This window comes from Capsicum annuum, chromosome 1 (assembly GCF_002878395.1).
Source record: "Capsicum annuum cultivar UCD-10X-F1 chromosome 1, UCD10Xv1.1, whole genome shotgun sequence".
NCBI classification, from domain to species: domain Eukaryota; kingdom Viridiplantae; phylum Streptophyta; class Magnoliopsida; order Solanales; family Solanaceae; genus Capsicum; species Capsicum annuum.
Genome location: NC_061111.1, coordinates 70,961,234 through 70,979,823, shown reverse-complemented (window position 1 = coordinate 70,979,823; position 18,590 = coordinate 70,961,234). Strand labels below are relative to the sequence as shown.

Here is an 18,590-nt window from a genome sequence, read left to right as displayed (position 1 = left end):
ACACCAAGAACTTCATCAAATTTTCTTTAAGAAAAGTAAGAACCCAAACTTCCTAATTCAAGAACTTCAAGGAGAAGCTTAAAGAACACCATTAGAGATTTAAAGTTCAAGCTTTTACATCAAATTAATAAAATAAGGTATGTGGAGTATTAAACAAGAATACTCCTTTCATCCTTGTGCCCAAAACTAGTTTTTAAAGTTGAATTTACATGAAATTATATGATTTGCAGTCTAGGGTTCATACCCAATTATCATTGTTTGAAGTTTATGATGTTACAAGTGATTTAAGTGTTGAATTGCATAACTACTTTCACAAATTCATGCGTGTGATTTGATTTCATACATAGAGAATTGGATTTCATTATCATGATTAGAATTGTTAAAGTAGTTCAAGATTTTTGTTATTAAGCATGAAGTTTGTTGTGATTTGACTTGAGTTTCAAGAATGGGTTTGAAACCCCAAGTTTAAATCTTGATATTTCGAGAAAGATGATGTTTAAGTACCCTATGATTAGTTTATATTTAGATTTTGAATAAGATTTGATCTTTTGATCCTCAGCTGAGTTACAGAATCCACACAGTTAGTTTTGATTACAGTTTTAAACAGACAGATGCATAGCTGGTTTTAATTATAAACCCTTATGCTAGTTTTAAAGTGGATTTCCTACAGAATGAGCACACAGATTAAAAGGAGTAGTATTTAGCACCAAGTAGGGTATGTGTCCTAGTTCACATTCCCCAGAACAATAAGCCAATGTAGGTACAGATTATTAGATTATTCCCATTTATATGGATGCAGATACAAATTGTTATCACTTATTTCAGGTTATACTCCTTGGCAAGAGTATGACACATCTCCCCAATGTGAGGTTTTCCCCTTAGGGGAACTAGACGTTGGACTCCATGATAGCTCACGTGGTTTATGTCGGTTAAAAGAACCTCCCCAAGTCCTAAAATAGAATAACAAAATAACTTTTAGAAATTAAGTGTAAAGGCTCACAATTTTACTCAGATATTATTTTTCATAAGACATTAGCTATGAGATTTTCAGCTTTCAGTTTACAGAGATAAAGGTGGGTCCTTTTACACTTAGCCTATATGATTTGAAAACAGACTTGACTTTAGTCCTACTTATTCCACTAATAGAAAGAGTAAAAGTACAGCTTTTAGAACTAAATGCTATGGCTCACAAGATTTATTTAGTATGCTTTATTATTCATGATTCATGATTTTCACCTTTTAGTTATTCAAGCCAATGTGAGTGATCTACACTTAGCATGCATTCTTTACAAATTATATGCAAAATTGCTTATAGTTTTTACTTATGCATTCACCCCCACATGCTTCGTACATTCCAAAAGTATTGATCCATATATATGCCTATGTGCTACATTATCTCATAATGTAGGTACGAGCTGTAGCATACACATTGTATTCAGACAGCTTGCAGCTTTCAGCCAGCAGGTGATGAGTCTTTTTGATTCAAGGGCTCGAGTCAGTCATAGTTTGAGTAGTAATTTATTTGTGTTTATTCAGTTGTATTGATTCGGGATAGTTAGGGGTCATGTCCCGGCTACCTATAGTCAATAGACTGTCAATAGAGTTAATGTATTGGATTTTAGTTTTGGTTTTGTATAAAGTAGAGTTGCAATCATTTTAATAGTTTGTTTTGAAGATGTTCAACAAAATATTTATCTTCTTCTTATTTTATTTCAAATTATGTATTTATTTTAGTTGCTCATGAGTTATGCCAGTACAAGGGTTAGCTTGGGATCACTTTTGGTCCTAAGCACTGTGTGACGACTAGGGGATAGTCTTGGGTCGTTACAAACTTGGTATCATAGCCCAGAGTTTAAGTTTCCTATAGTGTCTATGAAGCTGTGTATAATAGAGCCTTGTGGAGCGGTACAGAGACGTCTATACTTTTCTTTGAGAGGCTACATGGCATTTAAGAAAAGTTTTCTTTCTTTCATACTCTAGATCGTGCTGTAAAGTTGTTCCTTCAGAATCTTCTATCGATTTATGTGTTAATCCATACTTCTCTATCTATGTTATGTTCTTGCGATAATATGATTAGCAAGTTCCCAATTCCTCCCAAAATAACGCTCTTACATTTACTATCAGTAATTTCAGAAGTCATACAAGGGGCTTGAGAGGAGCTCGCTAATGTGTTGGAAGTTCCATAAGTTGAAAGTTATGTTCTCATCATTTTGAGTTATTTAGTTGAGACAGAATAAGATATGTATTCAAATTCCTCATTAATCCATCTATATAGATAGCGCTCTTGAGAGGAGATAGTATGAACCTAGAGCGTTATAATTCATAAGTAGTAGAACCTTCTTATAGTTGGAAGCATGGGTATAGAAGTGTAGTGGCAAGAAAGGTGGTGATGATGATTGATTGAATGTACATAGATGAACTTTTACATATGATCGAGTTAGTAGTGCGGTGATATGTCCTTGTATGTTAGTTTAGTGGAAGGTAGAGAAAGAATTATTAGTTAGGGTGAATTTTTATTTGCTTGAAGTAGAAAAGGAGTTATTGATGGTATTTATTGTGTTATAAAGGTATAGGATATTAATGAAGTATTTGGCGGTTGAGTATTGTTGACTTAGACTTCCCTTGAGGTTGCAAAAAGGTAGTTTAGTTGAAACTTATAGAGCTATGAAAGTAATTTAGATGTATAGATGGGTAAATACTCGTAATGTGTAGAAGGATATGCTAACGGATTTTAATAAGGTATACCATAGGATTCTGATTGATTATGGCTATTATGGGGTTCTAGTGGACTAGTGTTTCCTAATGTCTTATTTTTTAGCTTCCAAGTGAGAATAGTATATGAGATTGAGTTGTTAATCATGTTTAGCACTAGACATTAAATTTGAATAGTAGAGGATCATAAAGGTGGAAATAATGATATCTTGGTTGGTGATGCTAGTTATATGGAGGTGATCTAATAGGCTTGAAGAGTGAATGCAAGAATTTAAGTTTATTGATTTAAGATTAAGTAAGATGTTGTAGGTATGATGTAGTGGTGTTCCCAAGGTGATAATGGGTTGCATTATTTCTAAGGTTACAAAGTGTTGTGTGTAGTTAGTAGTACCCTTGATTTGCTAAGTGGAAGAAGATTAGTTATTTAGTACATGTTGTGCTTAATAGCTAAGTTGAGGAGTTTTGGATAGATGGTGTTGGGTCTTTTAGGTATGATTTTGATTCTTACGATTTGGGAAAAAATATAAGTATACAAGTGTGATCTTAGTAGGCCATGATTATGTGTTTAGTGAGGTAGACATATTTGTAAATGGGAGTGTAAGACTTGAATGATAATTATTGAAGCTAGAAAGTTAAGGATGGTATATAAAAGGGTTATTCAAGAATGAAGTCAGTAAGTTCAAAATATAGTTTATTTTTATGAGTTTAGTATTTATGTGTAGACCCATAGCATAGAATATCAGCTTTGATCTAAGGGAGAGATGGAAGAGTGAAGAACCAAATCAAGTTTTGAGAATTAGATTATAATAAATGTCAATAAGAGTTGTGGTGAGATAGTGATCCCTTCTTACTATAGAGTGTTCCTTGGATTTTAGTCATTGTCACACCATATTCATGTTTTACATGATAAATCCATGCCAAAGGCCAATGCTTATACACTTTATGTGTATTCAAGTTCATTCTCAACTTCTAGTAAGTAGGTAACAGCTTCAGCTGTGATTCAAGTTATCCCTCATAAATCTATGAACCCTAGTCTTATGTTGAATAGCTTAGATAAGTATGAACTCATGTTTCAGAGTATGATCAGTTCTCAAAAACTCATGATACTAGAGAAATTTAGTTTATGTTATGTATGCCATCAATTTAGATCTCTTTAGTGAATCCATAATATTGATACTCTATTCCTTATGCCTCAGTTAAGTGTCCAGTTATGCTTAGTATTCCTTTATGTTTCAGGTCCTCATGTTCTAACCTTTCAGTGACCTTTCTTTATGTCAAGATAGTGATGATGAACAGTTGTATAGATGGGAGAGGGTAAATATTAATTGTTGACAAAATATTATTGTATGCCCATTTTAGCTAAGGCTATAAGTGTGAAGTAAGGTTGAGGCAAAGTCTTTTATACATGGCATGATTAATTGAAACTTTGAGTGTATATTCTTGGGGTAGTGCGTGAAAGTTGTTATGAAAGAGGTTTAGAGAATATGAGTATGCTATTATGGGTGTTTGTTTAGATGATCAGACGTGGTTAAAACAATAGGCTTGAATGAAATGTTGATGTATAAGTGGATGAATGCAGTGCGTGTTAATTTTTGACCTTTCCAATCTTGGAATGTAAATCTTTAAGTGAATTCATAATCAGGGTTGTCGATAGCACATCTCGTGTAAGTTTTAGATTTTTTAGGCAAGGTTTGAGACCTATTTAGATGGTAAAAATAGTGAGGCTCCGTGATATGGCTGCGGCGCATAGCATTTCGTGTTGATGGTGATAATGCGGCGCGGCGCGTATTGCGTTAATAGAGCAAGTGAAGTGGTAAGGCATGTTATGCTTAGGGTGTGATCTCTAAAATGATATAGAATATTGAATCATGTGGTTTAGACTAGTATTGTGGTGTGGCATGTTGTACCTTGTGATCTTGAGTTAGGCTTGATCATGGTGAGAGGACTTAGTTCAGTTTAGACATTAGTAGATGGATTTATTAATGGCCATGTGAGAATTAGATGTTGAATCAATGAATATGGTATTTAAGGGGAATAGTATAGTTGAGGGAATATTTGAAAAGTATTGCTAATTTTGAAATTAAGGAGTTGCTTTGCCTAAGGCCTAGTAATTCTATCCTAGCTTACGATTTATATGTCTATATTCCCAAGCTATAGAGTTGTATCAATATTGTGATTCCTTAGTAAGATGTCTTGTCCAGATCATGCCCGAAATGTTTTGCTCCTTAATATTATTAGAATTTCATAGAAGATTGTTGAAGAAATACTCCATTTGAGTATGAGCAGTTAGTATGATCCAGTCCATATAGCCTGCAATCCAGTTTAGCAATTAAGCAGATAAGCTCCTATAGATTTCCAACTTTCCATCTAATCTTACTACCTGAAGTTTCATGAGTATTGCTATTCCATGAGGTAATTCAGTTCAGTTCATGCATCATATCTACAATTCGAATATTTAGTCATGATTCAGTTCATAAGTATTCAGTGAATGATTTTAGTTTTCCAAGTATTCTAGCTCAGACAGCGTAATAACCATTTTATGATCTTAGTCTCGTTGTCTCATGATTCATGCTTGCATAAGTTATCACCTCCCAGTTCTATATGTATGATTGTATTATGAACACTTTAAGGAAGTTCTAAACACTCAGCATGAATCATCTTCTTATAGTAAGTAAAGTCAAGTCAGCTCAGAAATCAGTTTCATGATGAAAGTTTTAATGTTTCAGCTCAGTTGTATCCTTTCTTAGCAGACACATCATGTCTACATTATTTCATACTTCTAAGACTTCAAAAAAAGGTTCCTATCCATTATTTGAGGACGAATGATTCCAAGGGGGAGATAATGTAACACCCCGCATTTTCGAGCAAGAAATTGAACCATCGTTCCTACATGTGTAAAACTCCAATCCCATAATTTATATTTAAATTCATGTGTCATGATCTTTATCCTCGTGTTTGAAGTGCTTTTGACGTGAAAAATGTTCATAAGAATTACTTAGAGCGAAGTTGAGCTAAGAGCCTTTGTTATGGCTAAATCTTTGTATTCGATTCTACAAGGGTCAATTTTGAACGTGTATAACATTCGATACACATAAAATTGTTCAACTCAAGACCTATAAAATTGTATATAATTGAATTAACTTTCGAATGATACCAATTTCACCTTAATTTGATACATGAGTGAAAAGTTATGGCATTTTCTGTGAGTGGCAGTAAGTTGATACATCGCGATGCGATGCGTTGTTGTCCCCGATGCGATGGCTGACGCGATACAAAGCTATTTCACCCGTTGTTTCAGTTCCTAAAGGGTCTAGGGGCATTTTGGTCACTTTTTCTCAGCCAAATCCGTCCATAACACTTAATTTTAACCCCCAAAAAAATTAGATACATTATTATTCATCTTTTTCTCTCCAAGAAAACCCTAGCCCCCTAAAGAACACCAAGAACTTTATCAAATTTTCTTCAACAAAAGCAAGAACCCAAACTTCCTAATTCAAGAACTTCAAGAAGAAGCTTCAAGAACACCATTAGAGATTCAAAGTTCAAGATTTTGCATCCAATTAATCAAATAAGGTATGTGAGGTTATGAACAAGTATACTCCTTTCATCCGTGTGCCCAAAACTAGTTTTTAAAGTTGAATTTACATGAAATTATATGATTTGCAGTCTAGAGTTCATACCCAATTATCATTGTTTGAAGTTTGTGATGCTACAAGTGATTTGAGTGTTGAATTGCATAACTACTTTAACAAATTCATGTGTGTGATTTGATTTCATATATTGAGAATTGAATTTCATTATCTTGATAAGAATTATTAAAGTATTTCGAGATATTTGTTATTGAGCATGAAGTTTGTTATGATTTGACATGAGTTTCAAGGGTGGATTTGAAGCCCAATGTTTAAATCTTGATATTTCAAGAAAGATGATGTTTAAGTACCCTATGATTAGTTTATATTGTGATTTTGAACAAGATTTGATCTTTTGATCCTCAGCTAAGATACGGAATCCACACAGTTAGTTTTGTTTACAGTTTTAAACAGACAGATGCGTAACTGGTTTTAATTATAAACCCTTATGCTAGTTTAAAGTGGATTTCCTACAGAATGAGCATACGGATTAAAGGAAATAGTATTTAGCACCGAGTTGGATATGTGTCCTAGTTCACATGCCCCCGAACTACGAGCTAACGTAGATTCAGATTATCAGATTATTCCTATTTATATGGATGCAGATACAAATTGTGATCACTTATTTCAGGTTATACTCCTTGGCAAGAGTATGACACCTCTCCCCAACATGAGGTTTTACCCTTAGGGGAACTAGACGTTGGACTCCATGATAACTCACATGTTTTATATCGATTAAAAGAACCTCCCTAAGTCCTAAAACAGAATAACAAAACAACTTTTAGAAATTAAGTGCAAAGGCTCACAATTTTACTCAGATATTATTTTTCATAAGACATTAGCTATGAGATTTTCAGCTTTCAGTTTACAGAGATAAAGGTGGGTCCTTTTACACTTAGCCTATATGATTTGAAAACAGACTTGACTTTAGTCCTACTTATTCCACTAATAGAAAGAGTAAAAGTACAGCTTTTAGAACTAAGTGCTATGGCTCACAAGATTTATTCAGTATGCTTTATTATTCATGATTCATGATTTTCACCTTTTAGTTATTCAAGCCAATGTGAGTGATTTACACTTAGCATGCATTCTTTACAAATTATATGCAAAATTACTTATAGTTTTTACTTATGCATTCACCCCCACATGCTTCGTACATTCCAAAAGTATTGATCCACATATATGTCTATGTTCTACATTAGCTCATAATGTAGGTATGAGTTGTAGCATACACATCGTATTCAGACAGATTGCAGCTTCCAGCCAACAGGTGATGAGTCCTTTTGATTCAAGGGCTCGAGTCAATCATAGTTTGAGTAGTAATTTATTTTTGTTTATTCAGTTGTATTGATTCGGGATAGTTGGGGGTCATATCCCGGCTACCTATAATCAATACTAGTAGAGGCTTCTTAGACAGTCAGTAGAGTTAATGTACTGGATTTCAGATTTGGTTTTGTATAAAGCAGAGTTGTAATCATTTTAATAGTTTATTTTGAAGATATTTAGCTAATGATTTATCTTCCGCTTATTTCTTTTTGAACTTATGTATTATTTCAGTTGCTCATGAGTTATGCCAGTACAAAGGTTAGCTTAGGATCACTTGTGGTCCTAAGCACTGTGTGACAACTAGGGGGTAGTCTCAGGTCATTACACCATGGTTCGGAGATATAGGGTGAGCTCCTGACACTTGGAGCATTACTTTCCTACCTCTTATGTACTACACTAGTCTCTATGTTGTATTCGGAGATGAGATGTATCAGTGTAATTCCCTTGGTATTTCTGTTTATACTCTTGTTATATTAGAATCTCTTATACTAATATCACCAGGTTTTGGGACTATATTATATATTTGATCTTTTATTATATCTATTCCGCATTCTTTACTTTATCTCTTCGGGTCGTCAGTTTCTAGCCATTCTGAACAACGGGTTTGGCTTGCCTACTAGTGGGTTATAGTAGGCGTCATCATGACCTGAGAAATTGGGCCATGACATTCAACACTCTTTTGCCTATAAGCCCACTACTATGGTGTATATATAAAACTTCTTTAGGTCTTATTTTGTGACACACAGGAGAGTTTTTCAGCAGCCATATAGTTAGAAAACCATGCAGATTTTGGCACTAAATTTTAGCTTTTGTAGCCAACTTTAAATTGTATTTCCTTTTCATTTCGAGTATGATTGAGAAAATTTTTTGACAATTTATTCCTCTTACCTTAATCTTTGATTAAAACTAGAAGAGTTGAATTTAGTGTCCTATTGCTCAAGATTTTCATCCATGAATAGTAACTATTTTGGTGGTTTTGCTCCTTTAATTCTCTAGTTTTTGGTGTTGTCTTTTATCTATCGTTGCTTATTTCTTTGCACTTCTTTGGTGGACATTTTAGGAAACAATATTATAAATCTAGGTGATTATAGTGAAGCTTTTCGTCCCGTGGTTTTTACTCTTCACACTAAATAGACTTATGTGGTTGATTTATTTTATCTTGTTATATCTCTTTTGGTTGATATATTTGCTCCTAACAACACTCTATGCTTGAGATAGTTTGTCTTCTCTTGGTGTCACGACCCAAACTAGGGCCTGGCCGTGATGGGTATCTCAAGTCCGTCGTGGATCGGATACCACCTCTTTTGCCTATCCAAATAGAACACAATACAGCTAGCAGCGGATGAATTTCGAATATATAATAAGATAGAGATGAAACAATAAGAATGTTCTAAGAATCCATAATACCAACTCCTAATCTACAGTAATCCATAAAGCCTCTAAACAAATCAAAACAAATCTAAGTCAGGACATGCCCCCAATGATAGCTAAAAGAATCCAATAGAAGTAGTCTAAGACATAAAGGAAACAAGACTTCAATATGATAGCCATTCCGAAGAATGGAAGCTCACCACTTCAAAATTGACTGTTGACAACCCAGAATCTTATCACTGTGCAGGAAAAGTAGAAGTGTCTCTGTTTCCTGCATCGCATGAGGGTACAACATCTGGAGATAGTTAGTTGGGTGAGCATTGGAATATAAGTCAGGGAAGGGATAAAATAATACCAAGTCAAAAACCACAGTAAAATTCACATGCACACATTGTACATACATATATATAACAAGTTGGGATAGGGAATAAGGTTTAGCATGAGCATAAAACATTAGCCTAGGTTGTGTAGTGTAACCATCATAATAGTACCCATGGGCGATATAGGCCCAAGAACTGACCCCCTGGTCGGGCCCCAGTGTGTGTAGCTGTACGAATCAGAGAATAATCATAACATACATACACAAGGGACTCAAAGATCTTGGTCATATATCAAGGGAGGCATGAAAACCCGATCATAAAGCAAGGGTGACTCAAACACCCGGCCATTTAGACCTCTGTGACGAAAAATGCAGTTTTTAGTATTAGTCCTCTCGAGACCTCCACTTTCACGTAGAGTTACACAACCTCCATTTAAGCCCAATTAAAACATCTGGAACATAACCCAATAGTTAAATCAAGGAGTCATTCATCACGGCAATATCAAGTGGTATCGTCATACAGACTATAGCTTGTACGCAAATGTCATCATGCCAAATCAAATAGCCAATGGGACTCTAGCCCACTAACCAATAAGAATCCGACCCATTTAGTCAACTGGGACTCGAATCCATTAGCCAATAGGACTTCAAAAATATTAGCCAATTGGGACTCTAACCCGTTTATCCATCTAGACTTCAAAGTTCCATTTCAAAATCAATCTATGGACATAAAGTCCTTTTAAATCATTCATGTTTCATTAGCCTTTTCATGTAATTGCGATAATTCAAGAGTAGTTCAATGTGTATATACTCGTATTAAAAACTAATTTCACAATTTTGGGTTGAGGTTACACTAATTACAATATTCAAAACCAACAATTTGGGGGAATCCATGACCCCCAATCCAATTAACCATACCCATGCATCCCAAATAGTTCAAAACTATCAATTTAAACCATGAATCACTCATAAAAGCCATGGGAAAAATAATTCATACATTGAGGATCAAAACCCTCAACCCACATTCATAAACCACAATTTAATCACACATATTTATATATATAAACAAGGCCAACTCGAAGTACAGCCTAAATCATCAGACTATCATTTCAAGACCTCATAATCATACTTTAAATCTCGATTCAAATCATAAATTACTACTCCCTCCGATCATCGAAAAACAATTAATAGATTTAAAAATAAAAAATAATTGGACATTTTTTTTCATCAGATAATGATATTATTTAATATAAATTTAATAGAGTCATATTAATCAATCTATATCCATTTTCAATTTCTCCTTAAAAATTCTATAAAAGTAAGCCGGGGGAGTATATATGTAAATTAATTCCACCAACTAACCATAATTAATAAATTAAATTTATTTTTTCTCAAAAGTGATTGTTTTTTCCTCGGAATTGATTATCTTTTAAAAAAATTATTTGGCGAAACTTTTTAAAGAATGTAATTGTTTTTGAGAGTAAACAAAGCAGTTTTTAATAACCTATAAAACATAGGTTTTCCCAAAAAGAACTTTACATTTTTACAAGCACTTTCCAAAAAAAATACTTCCTCTTTCTATTTTACTCGTCTACATTTCATATTGATTAAAAAATGGTTACTTTATCATAGTACTCTTATTAAATACTAATGTTTATATTTTAATTTAGAGAAAAATAATTAATACTAAGGATTAAAAGGAAAAGAAAATATCTTGTCGTAATTAATGAAAAATGACAAATAAAATGAAAAATTAAATTAAAAAATTTGGGACGAGTAAAAAGAAACGGAAGAAGTATACATACAAATACTTTTAAAAAGTTTGATCAAATACTAATTATCATGCTTTTAAATTTATTGGTTAAACACAAACTATTTTCCAGCAAAAGTTCTTTTTTTGAAACTCATTTCTAAGAAAATCATTTTTCCAAAATAAGCTGATTTAGAAGCTTAGTCAAACAGGCTATAAAAAAACCCTTACATTACAGAAAAATACCGACTAAAAAGATAGGTTCATGATTCATTCCATACAGCTACAATTATGCTGATGGAAACTCACAATCGCGTTTCCAAAATTCATTTTAAACAAGTATAAACAACATAAATCTCATCTTTAATAAAAGTAATTATATAGAACTCCGATTGTACTTTCTCTCTCCCAACTTTAGAAAAATACATATACATTACTCTGTATCCTATACGTTACTACAATGTATGTGGTAACCGTTTTGCCTACAATTATGAAAATAAAATCAGATGTCATTATTCTCTCACACAATTAACTCCATTAATTAAAGTACAAATTCTCAATTTTAAAGAACATATCAGAACTATCACAAAAAAATCAAGTTACAACGAAAAAAAAATACAAAAAAGGGAGCAGCATATGCAGACTGCCAAAAACAAAACAGATAACCTTATATAATAGTTCATGTATGTATGCACCTTATACATAGTACGTCTATGTATAATGTTATCATAAAAACTAATGTAAAATATAAGCTTTCTAAATGTATAATGTAACCTTATACATATTATAAGAATGTCATGAAGATTAATATCTAATGTAAATTTTATAATGTATAATGTAAATATCTAAAGTAAAATTTGACCGTAAAACCACCAACATATAAAAGTATTATCTAATGTAAACTTTGTAATGTATAATATAAATATCTAAAGTATAATGTAACCATAAAACAAAAAACGTATAAAAATAATATCTAATGTTAACTTTGTAATGTATAATGTAAATATCTAAAGTATAATGTGACCATAAAACCAACAAAAGTTTATGTGTTGAAAAGAGGAGGCAGGATTGGAGGAGGGATCTTGAATTAACAGATTTACAAACCTGAATAGAAAGTCGAGGCTGAGACTGATTTCGGAACCTATTTTTTTCCGATGTTTACCTTATCAGTACCGAAAGCAATTCCGACAGGTCAATATATCGTGTATCGCAGGGAGTTTAGTCTAGTGGAAGGGGGAGGGGATTTGAGAACTACATACCCAACAAAGAAAAAAATTGAATAATTTTTTATTTAAATAAAGAAAGTGATGAAATTAATTACTTGATCAGTTGATGCTTGATAAGTGAAAGAAATTTGAGACTCCCAAATCACATTATCAAGGTTTTAGGAGGAAAATATCGAGCAAAACACGCTTTTTTGGGATGTATAAGGGATAGGAGAGAGAAAGTAAAAAAGGTAGGAATTTAAGTAATTACTTTAGAATTTTTGTAATATCATTTTTTTCAATATGGAATTTTATACAATAAGGTAAGGTAAAGTTACTTACGTATATATGTAGCACCTCCATTGCAAAGTACACAAATCTGGAAAAATTACCGTTGCTCAAGTGATACGAAAAAAAAATGTGTTGTATTGGTAATTCAACTTCGATTTTGATAAAACATGGAGGTTGAATTTGAAAATTTCATAGAGTGATATTCAATTCTGATTGTAGATATAAATATTTCATTAACAAAATACATAAGCAGGTAAATACTGATTCAACTACAAGTGTTATACATCGGCAGGTAAATATTGATTCAACTACCAAGTGTTGTACATCCTGAGAGAAATGCCACAACAATTTTTACTATATGCTTCAGAAATAAACTAATTTAGAGATGCCAAATTCTACAAAGTTGAAAAGCAAAAAAGGCTACACAAAAATTGACTCTTCCTTTAGAAATGAAATTTCACAATCTTAAAGAAAATAAACAGGAGTCGTGGGAGAAAATATCTCTTGATGATCCTATGTGTGATAATGAAGATTTTCGGTAAAAAAGACATAAAACTAAAAACAAGTACATATAAAACTATAATACCAGTTCTCCCATGGCGGCAACATTGGAAAGGAGAAAACAAAAGCAAAATCGTCATAAAACTAATATAGAGTTCAACAAAGTACCCAGGAGCACAACTAAACAAAAATAGCATCTGTAAGCGGATACAAGGCAAAAAGCCTGAAACTGCCAAGATTGTACTACAATATCCTTAGAATATGCGTTGAGTCTTTCCCATGGTACTCTTCAAGTACAAGCATCTGACCTGTTGGCATTAACGATGAAGAGATATTAGTAACAAGTTTGAAGGTCAATTGAGGTTATCAGACTCGAAGAAACTATAAGGTTAATGCTCGTGGACAACCGAAGTAATAGTAGGATGGATTTCTTTGATAAAGTAATAGTAGGATGTTAACTCACATTTTGCCAATTCTTCTTTAGCAGGGACACTAGAAAGTTGACACTCATCTGCACGTTCTGGAAGATTTGTTTCTCCTCCATATCCATATTACCTACGGCAACTCCCATGCAAAGCACCTTCTTCAACTGGAATTTAATAGTGGCCTTGGTCTCGTTAACTTTAGACTCAAGTGATTCCTGGTGGGAAACAAGGGTAGGAAACTTACCTGCATTTTCAAAGATAATGATAACTGGTTAAGAGATGGACAAAAAGGATCTAAATGAACCATTTTAAGTCAGATGGCCATTTATGGTCTGTATATTGCACTGCTGCAACTGTTAAAAGTAGAGGCATGATGCTTAATGAGAACCAAACAATAAGAAAAGTACCAATTTTTTAACACATCTGTGAGTGATGGATACTTCATACTATTAAGTATTAATTGCCTGAAGATGCTAATTGGGAAAATCAGGAGAGTTAGAGAGGTGAATTTAAATTAATCAATCAATATCTGGCTAAAAGTGTTTCCGGTAAGACTGTTGAGTGGAGCGTGTTTTGGAGAAGGTGATTTATTCAGCCTTACATATGCACTTACAAGTCAGGATAATGAGGTAACGGATGTAGTTCTTATTCAAAATGAGGCACGAACACCAATATACACAACTATGACCAAAGACAGTAAGACGTAAACCAAACAAGTTCTACAGCTAGTTAAAACATCAAAATAGTTTATTGCACTTGCCTGCCTTGTTCAAACCAGGCCCCAAGAGACGGGGGATCTGCTTGATTACAGCTTCTGATGCAAGGAAAGCATGGTATTTCTTTGCAAGCTTCTTAACCAACTTCTTGTTCTTGTTAAGCTTCTTCAGGCCTTCCACGTCCATGTACTCCAAGCCAATCTTTTCTGCCTGGAAAACAAATGCAACAAGCTCTAGTGACACTTGCACAAAATCATCAATAGCAGTAGCTTTAGACTTTAGGTACATTAGCAACCACAAAATTTAGTAGGCGTTTGGCCATGAGAAATTTCACTTTTTTCGGAAAAATTATTTCACTTTAGTGAAAATAGTAGTGTTTGGCCATAAGAATTATTTAACTTTAGTGAAAATTGTTTTTGGAAAAGTAAATTTTTTTTCACTTTTTTCACTTCTATTTCTCTAACAAAATTTCAAAAACAACTCCAATTTATATTCATGGCCAAAAACAACACCAACTCCAACTCCACAAGGTAGAAGTGTTAGATGTCTAAAAATCAAACCCCAGAGAGTCACTGCCAAGGAGTAATTAAAGCTATGCACAGACCAGAAACATTTCAAGAGTTCTTTGATAACAAATGCTATCATCTCATTAACACACTAAAGCATGGCAGAAGATAATTTGATCAGTGTTAGTATTATCCAAATTGAGCTTAAGACTTTAAGGATCCATCACCGAGCGGATGCTTATGCAAATGTGAGGCAGTAGCTTCCCCAAAATGTAAAAGATAAAAGCATACAGGAATAATGCAGTTCAATTATTCCAGCGACTAGTTCTCGCGGATTACCTCTCCCACATGCTGAGCATCTCCAAGCATGCAAATCTTCATCTTAGGGCGAGGAATGTGTGGCAACTTAACTGAACCACTGAAACGCTTGTCCTTTTGAGGATCATAGTTTTTCAGCCCAATCTGAAGCTCAATGGTTTCAGTGAACTTCCTTTTCTTCTCATTTGCATCATTCTTAATCACGGAGATGGCTTCTCTTAGGGCTTCACTCTGAAGCTTACTGCAGCAGAATCAACATCAAACTAGATTAATGAAGGGTAATTAACAAGAATGTCCAAGCTATTCCAAATAACAAGCTTATAAAAGTTCATATCCAAATAAATATAATCTTAACTCTACAACTCAATCAAATATACCTCAACCCAGGCTATTTACGCTTGACTATACAAATCCTCTATATACATTGCTTTACCCCTCTTTTCTTTCCCTCCAAGGAGGAGCTAGGATTATGATTTTATGGGTTCTAGATTTTGAAAAAAGAAAGTTAATGGGTTCTTGATAAATTACTTGTATATATTAAAAGTGATTTTATTTAACACAAACAGGGTTCTGCTGAACCCACAATCAGAATGCTCCGCTCTTGTTTTTCTCCTTTTTTGCGAAATGGTAAACGCCACCCTCGAATCTACTACCCATGACTCAATGCAGCAACCTCACATGCTATATCCACTCGCCTTTATTTAGACCCGATCCATTTCAACACTCAACAATTAATCATTCAAAAAAAATTGGGTTTCTCCAAACTACTGATTCTCTAAATCTCACCCTTCTCCCTACATTGAAATAATAATTTACTAGCACTAACCACAGTAATCATATCAAAATCACTTAAATGATCCAAATTCTACATCTAACTTACATATTTGTAAACCTGCGAAGGCAGTAAATTTCACTTGACTTTCAGTATTTAACTTTAAAAATCAGAACTTTTTTCTCACATTAGATTCATTTGCACATTCAAGATAACCCAAATCAACAAGTGTCAATTTTTATATATAAACAAAAAGCAAAATAAAAAACTTTCTACAAAAAGAGAATTTTGTATTTCTTTATATATCCGTGGTGTACAGGCAAGTTTTCGCACACCTCAACTAATTCCACAGGTTATCTATCATCTCCCACCAACAACAGGTATCAGGTAACTCTTACAAGAAACTATACATCGCTAGTTTCATTATCAAGTCAATAAATATTTGTCACATATTCAATCAACAATTATCTTACTGACTCAGATCAAAAAAAAAAAAGGCTGTGCGGGATCTGGGACAGGACCGTACTACAAAGGTCTATTGTACACAACCATACACTGCATTTCTACAAGAGACTGTTTCCACGACTTTACTTTCAAAAAAGGCTCATATGCCTAATGAAATAAATTTGTATACTTTACACATCTGAGCAGAAATTAAAGAACCAAATAATTTTCAAATTGTGCAAAACGAAAATTACACATTGTAACAGGAAAAAGTAAAAACCTAGGAGCTTTTGTGTATACCTCATGGCTGAAAGTCGAAACGGAGGAAAATTTTCTCTTGCAAATGGAAAGGGAAGGGAGATGAGAGAGACTGAGCGAGCGGCGGAGTGGTGGCTGGAAATTTGAGGGTTAAAAGAAGTTCTGATATGAGATGTAGGATGTTTTTTGTTGGGCTTATTGGTCCTAGGGTAGATACTTGGGCATGTTTAGAAGTATATTTGTACGGGGTTGTTTAGTTGGAAACAAGTTATCCTGAGATTAATCATCTGAGATAAAAATAAGTATAAATAACATAAATACCAATCCTTTTAAAAGTAATTACATTCTCTTTTATTGTTTTAATTATTTTACTCTCTTTCCCTATTAATATACATGACATAGCCGATATATACATAACATTCTATGTATATGTTGGGATTTTTGTAATATGTTTAGAGAGTTGAGATTTTTTGTAATATTGGAAACATAAGTTGTGTATTTGTGTAATTTTTAGTAAAAATAACACTATAATTTTAAAATTACAATCAAACATGGAATAAGTTCATTCTAAATTAATCATAAAATTATTTATTCCTTATCTCTTGTACCAAACAAACCCTGTTTTAAATGAGGCCCCAAATTCATAAAAAGGAAAGGAAATCAGTCCCAGTGCATTTGAAATTTGAAGTTATAGGAGAACTGTATCAAATTTTTTAAATTGTATTATACTTGTATGTTGAGTTTGTATTTTAGTTTGGATGTGTGTGATAGTTGTTTAAATTTTTAATTTCACTCTATGAAATTTATGTACAATGTTGTTTCTATTAAATTTTCAAAAATCAACATGAGCTTTAAACAAAATCTATACGGTAATATACATATTCATACATAATTTATACAATTTTATTGATGAATAGTAAGCGAGATTCAATGCATGATTTTTTTCCAAAAAAAACTAATATGAACTTTATATCAAATTTATGTAGTTATATACATATTTCATACCTATTTTTTTTATAGTCTTGTAGTTTGTATTTTAGTTTGCATGTGTGTGATAGTTGTTTAAATTTTTAATTTCACTCTATGAAAATTATGTACAATGTTGTTTCTATTAAATTTTCAAAAATCAACATGAGCTTTAAACAAAATCTATACGGTAATATACATATTCATGCATAAAAAAAGGGCAGCCTGGTGCACTAAAGCTACCGCTATGCGCGGTGTCCGGGGAAGGGCCCCACCATAAGGGTGTATCGTACGCATCCTTACCTTGCATTTCTGCCAGAAGCTGTTTCCAAGGCTTGAACCCGTGACTTCTTGGTCACATGGCAGCAACTTTACCAGTTACTCCAAGGCTCTCCTTCAATATACATATTCATACATAATTTATAAATTTTATTGATGACTAGTGAGCGAGATTCAATGCATGATTTTTTTCCAAAAACAAAAACTAATATGAACTTTATATAAAATTTATATAGTTAAATACATATTTCATACCTATTTTTTTTTCCACAGTCTTATATACAAATTGTGAGATAAAAAAGTCTAAGCCTTGAGCGAGATATACTATTGTTAACCTCCTATATTAGTATAATATGTTTTAACAATGACAAAGTAATAAAGAAAATATGCAGGATACACTTAGGATGCGATCAAGGCAGAGAATTCGTAGATGGACAATCCTGAAGTTATAATTGAAAGAGCATGACGAGATGATCTAAGAAGATCCCTAAATTAAGGGAGCCAATAGTACTGATAATAATCACGGAGCAACAATTATGGAAAGCAAATTTCACACCAAGCTAAGAAAGAAAGGAAGATCACATCAAGTACGCAGACATATTTGATATGGACGTGTATAGATGTGAATCAACATCCAAGAAAGGAAGATCATATCATGTGCACGGACATATCTGATATGGATGGGCCAAATGATGTGAATCCTCAATCAAGGAATCAATACAAATCCTTGATTGAAAGAAAATTCCTTGGATTTTCCTTTTAAAGCAAGGAAGCAGCAAGAAGATAAAGCTATTTAAAGACG

The 18,590-nt window shown here is 33.2% G+C and overlaps 1 protein-coding gene across 1 annotated transcript; it reads right to left on the bottom strand.

Moving 5' to 3' along the window:
- Window positions 1–13,153: 13,153 nt before the first annotated feature.
- On the bottom strand, window positions 13,154–16,844 carry LOC107876007 (60S ribosomal protein L10a-1). The gene is made up of 5 exons (XM_016722962.2): window positions 16,586–16,844; window positions 15,091–15,310; window positions 14,290–14,455; window positions 13,568–13,773; window positions 13,154–13,412 (listed from the first exon to the last, which is right to left on the bottom strand). Exons 1-5 carry the CDS (start codon window positions 16,588–16,590, stop codon window positions 13,359–13,361), a joined length of 651 nt encoding a protein of 216 aa, XP_016578448.1. The 5' UTR covers window positions 16,591–16,844; the 3' UTR covers window positions 13,154–13,358.
- Between the last annotated feature and the right edge of the window lie 1,746 nt (window positions 16,845–18,590).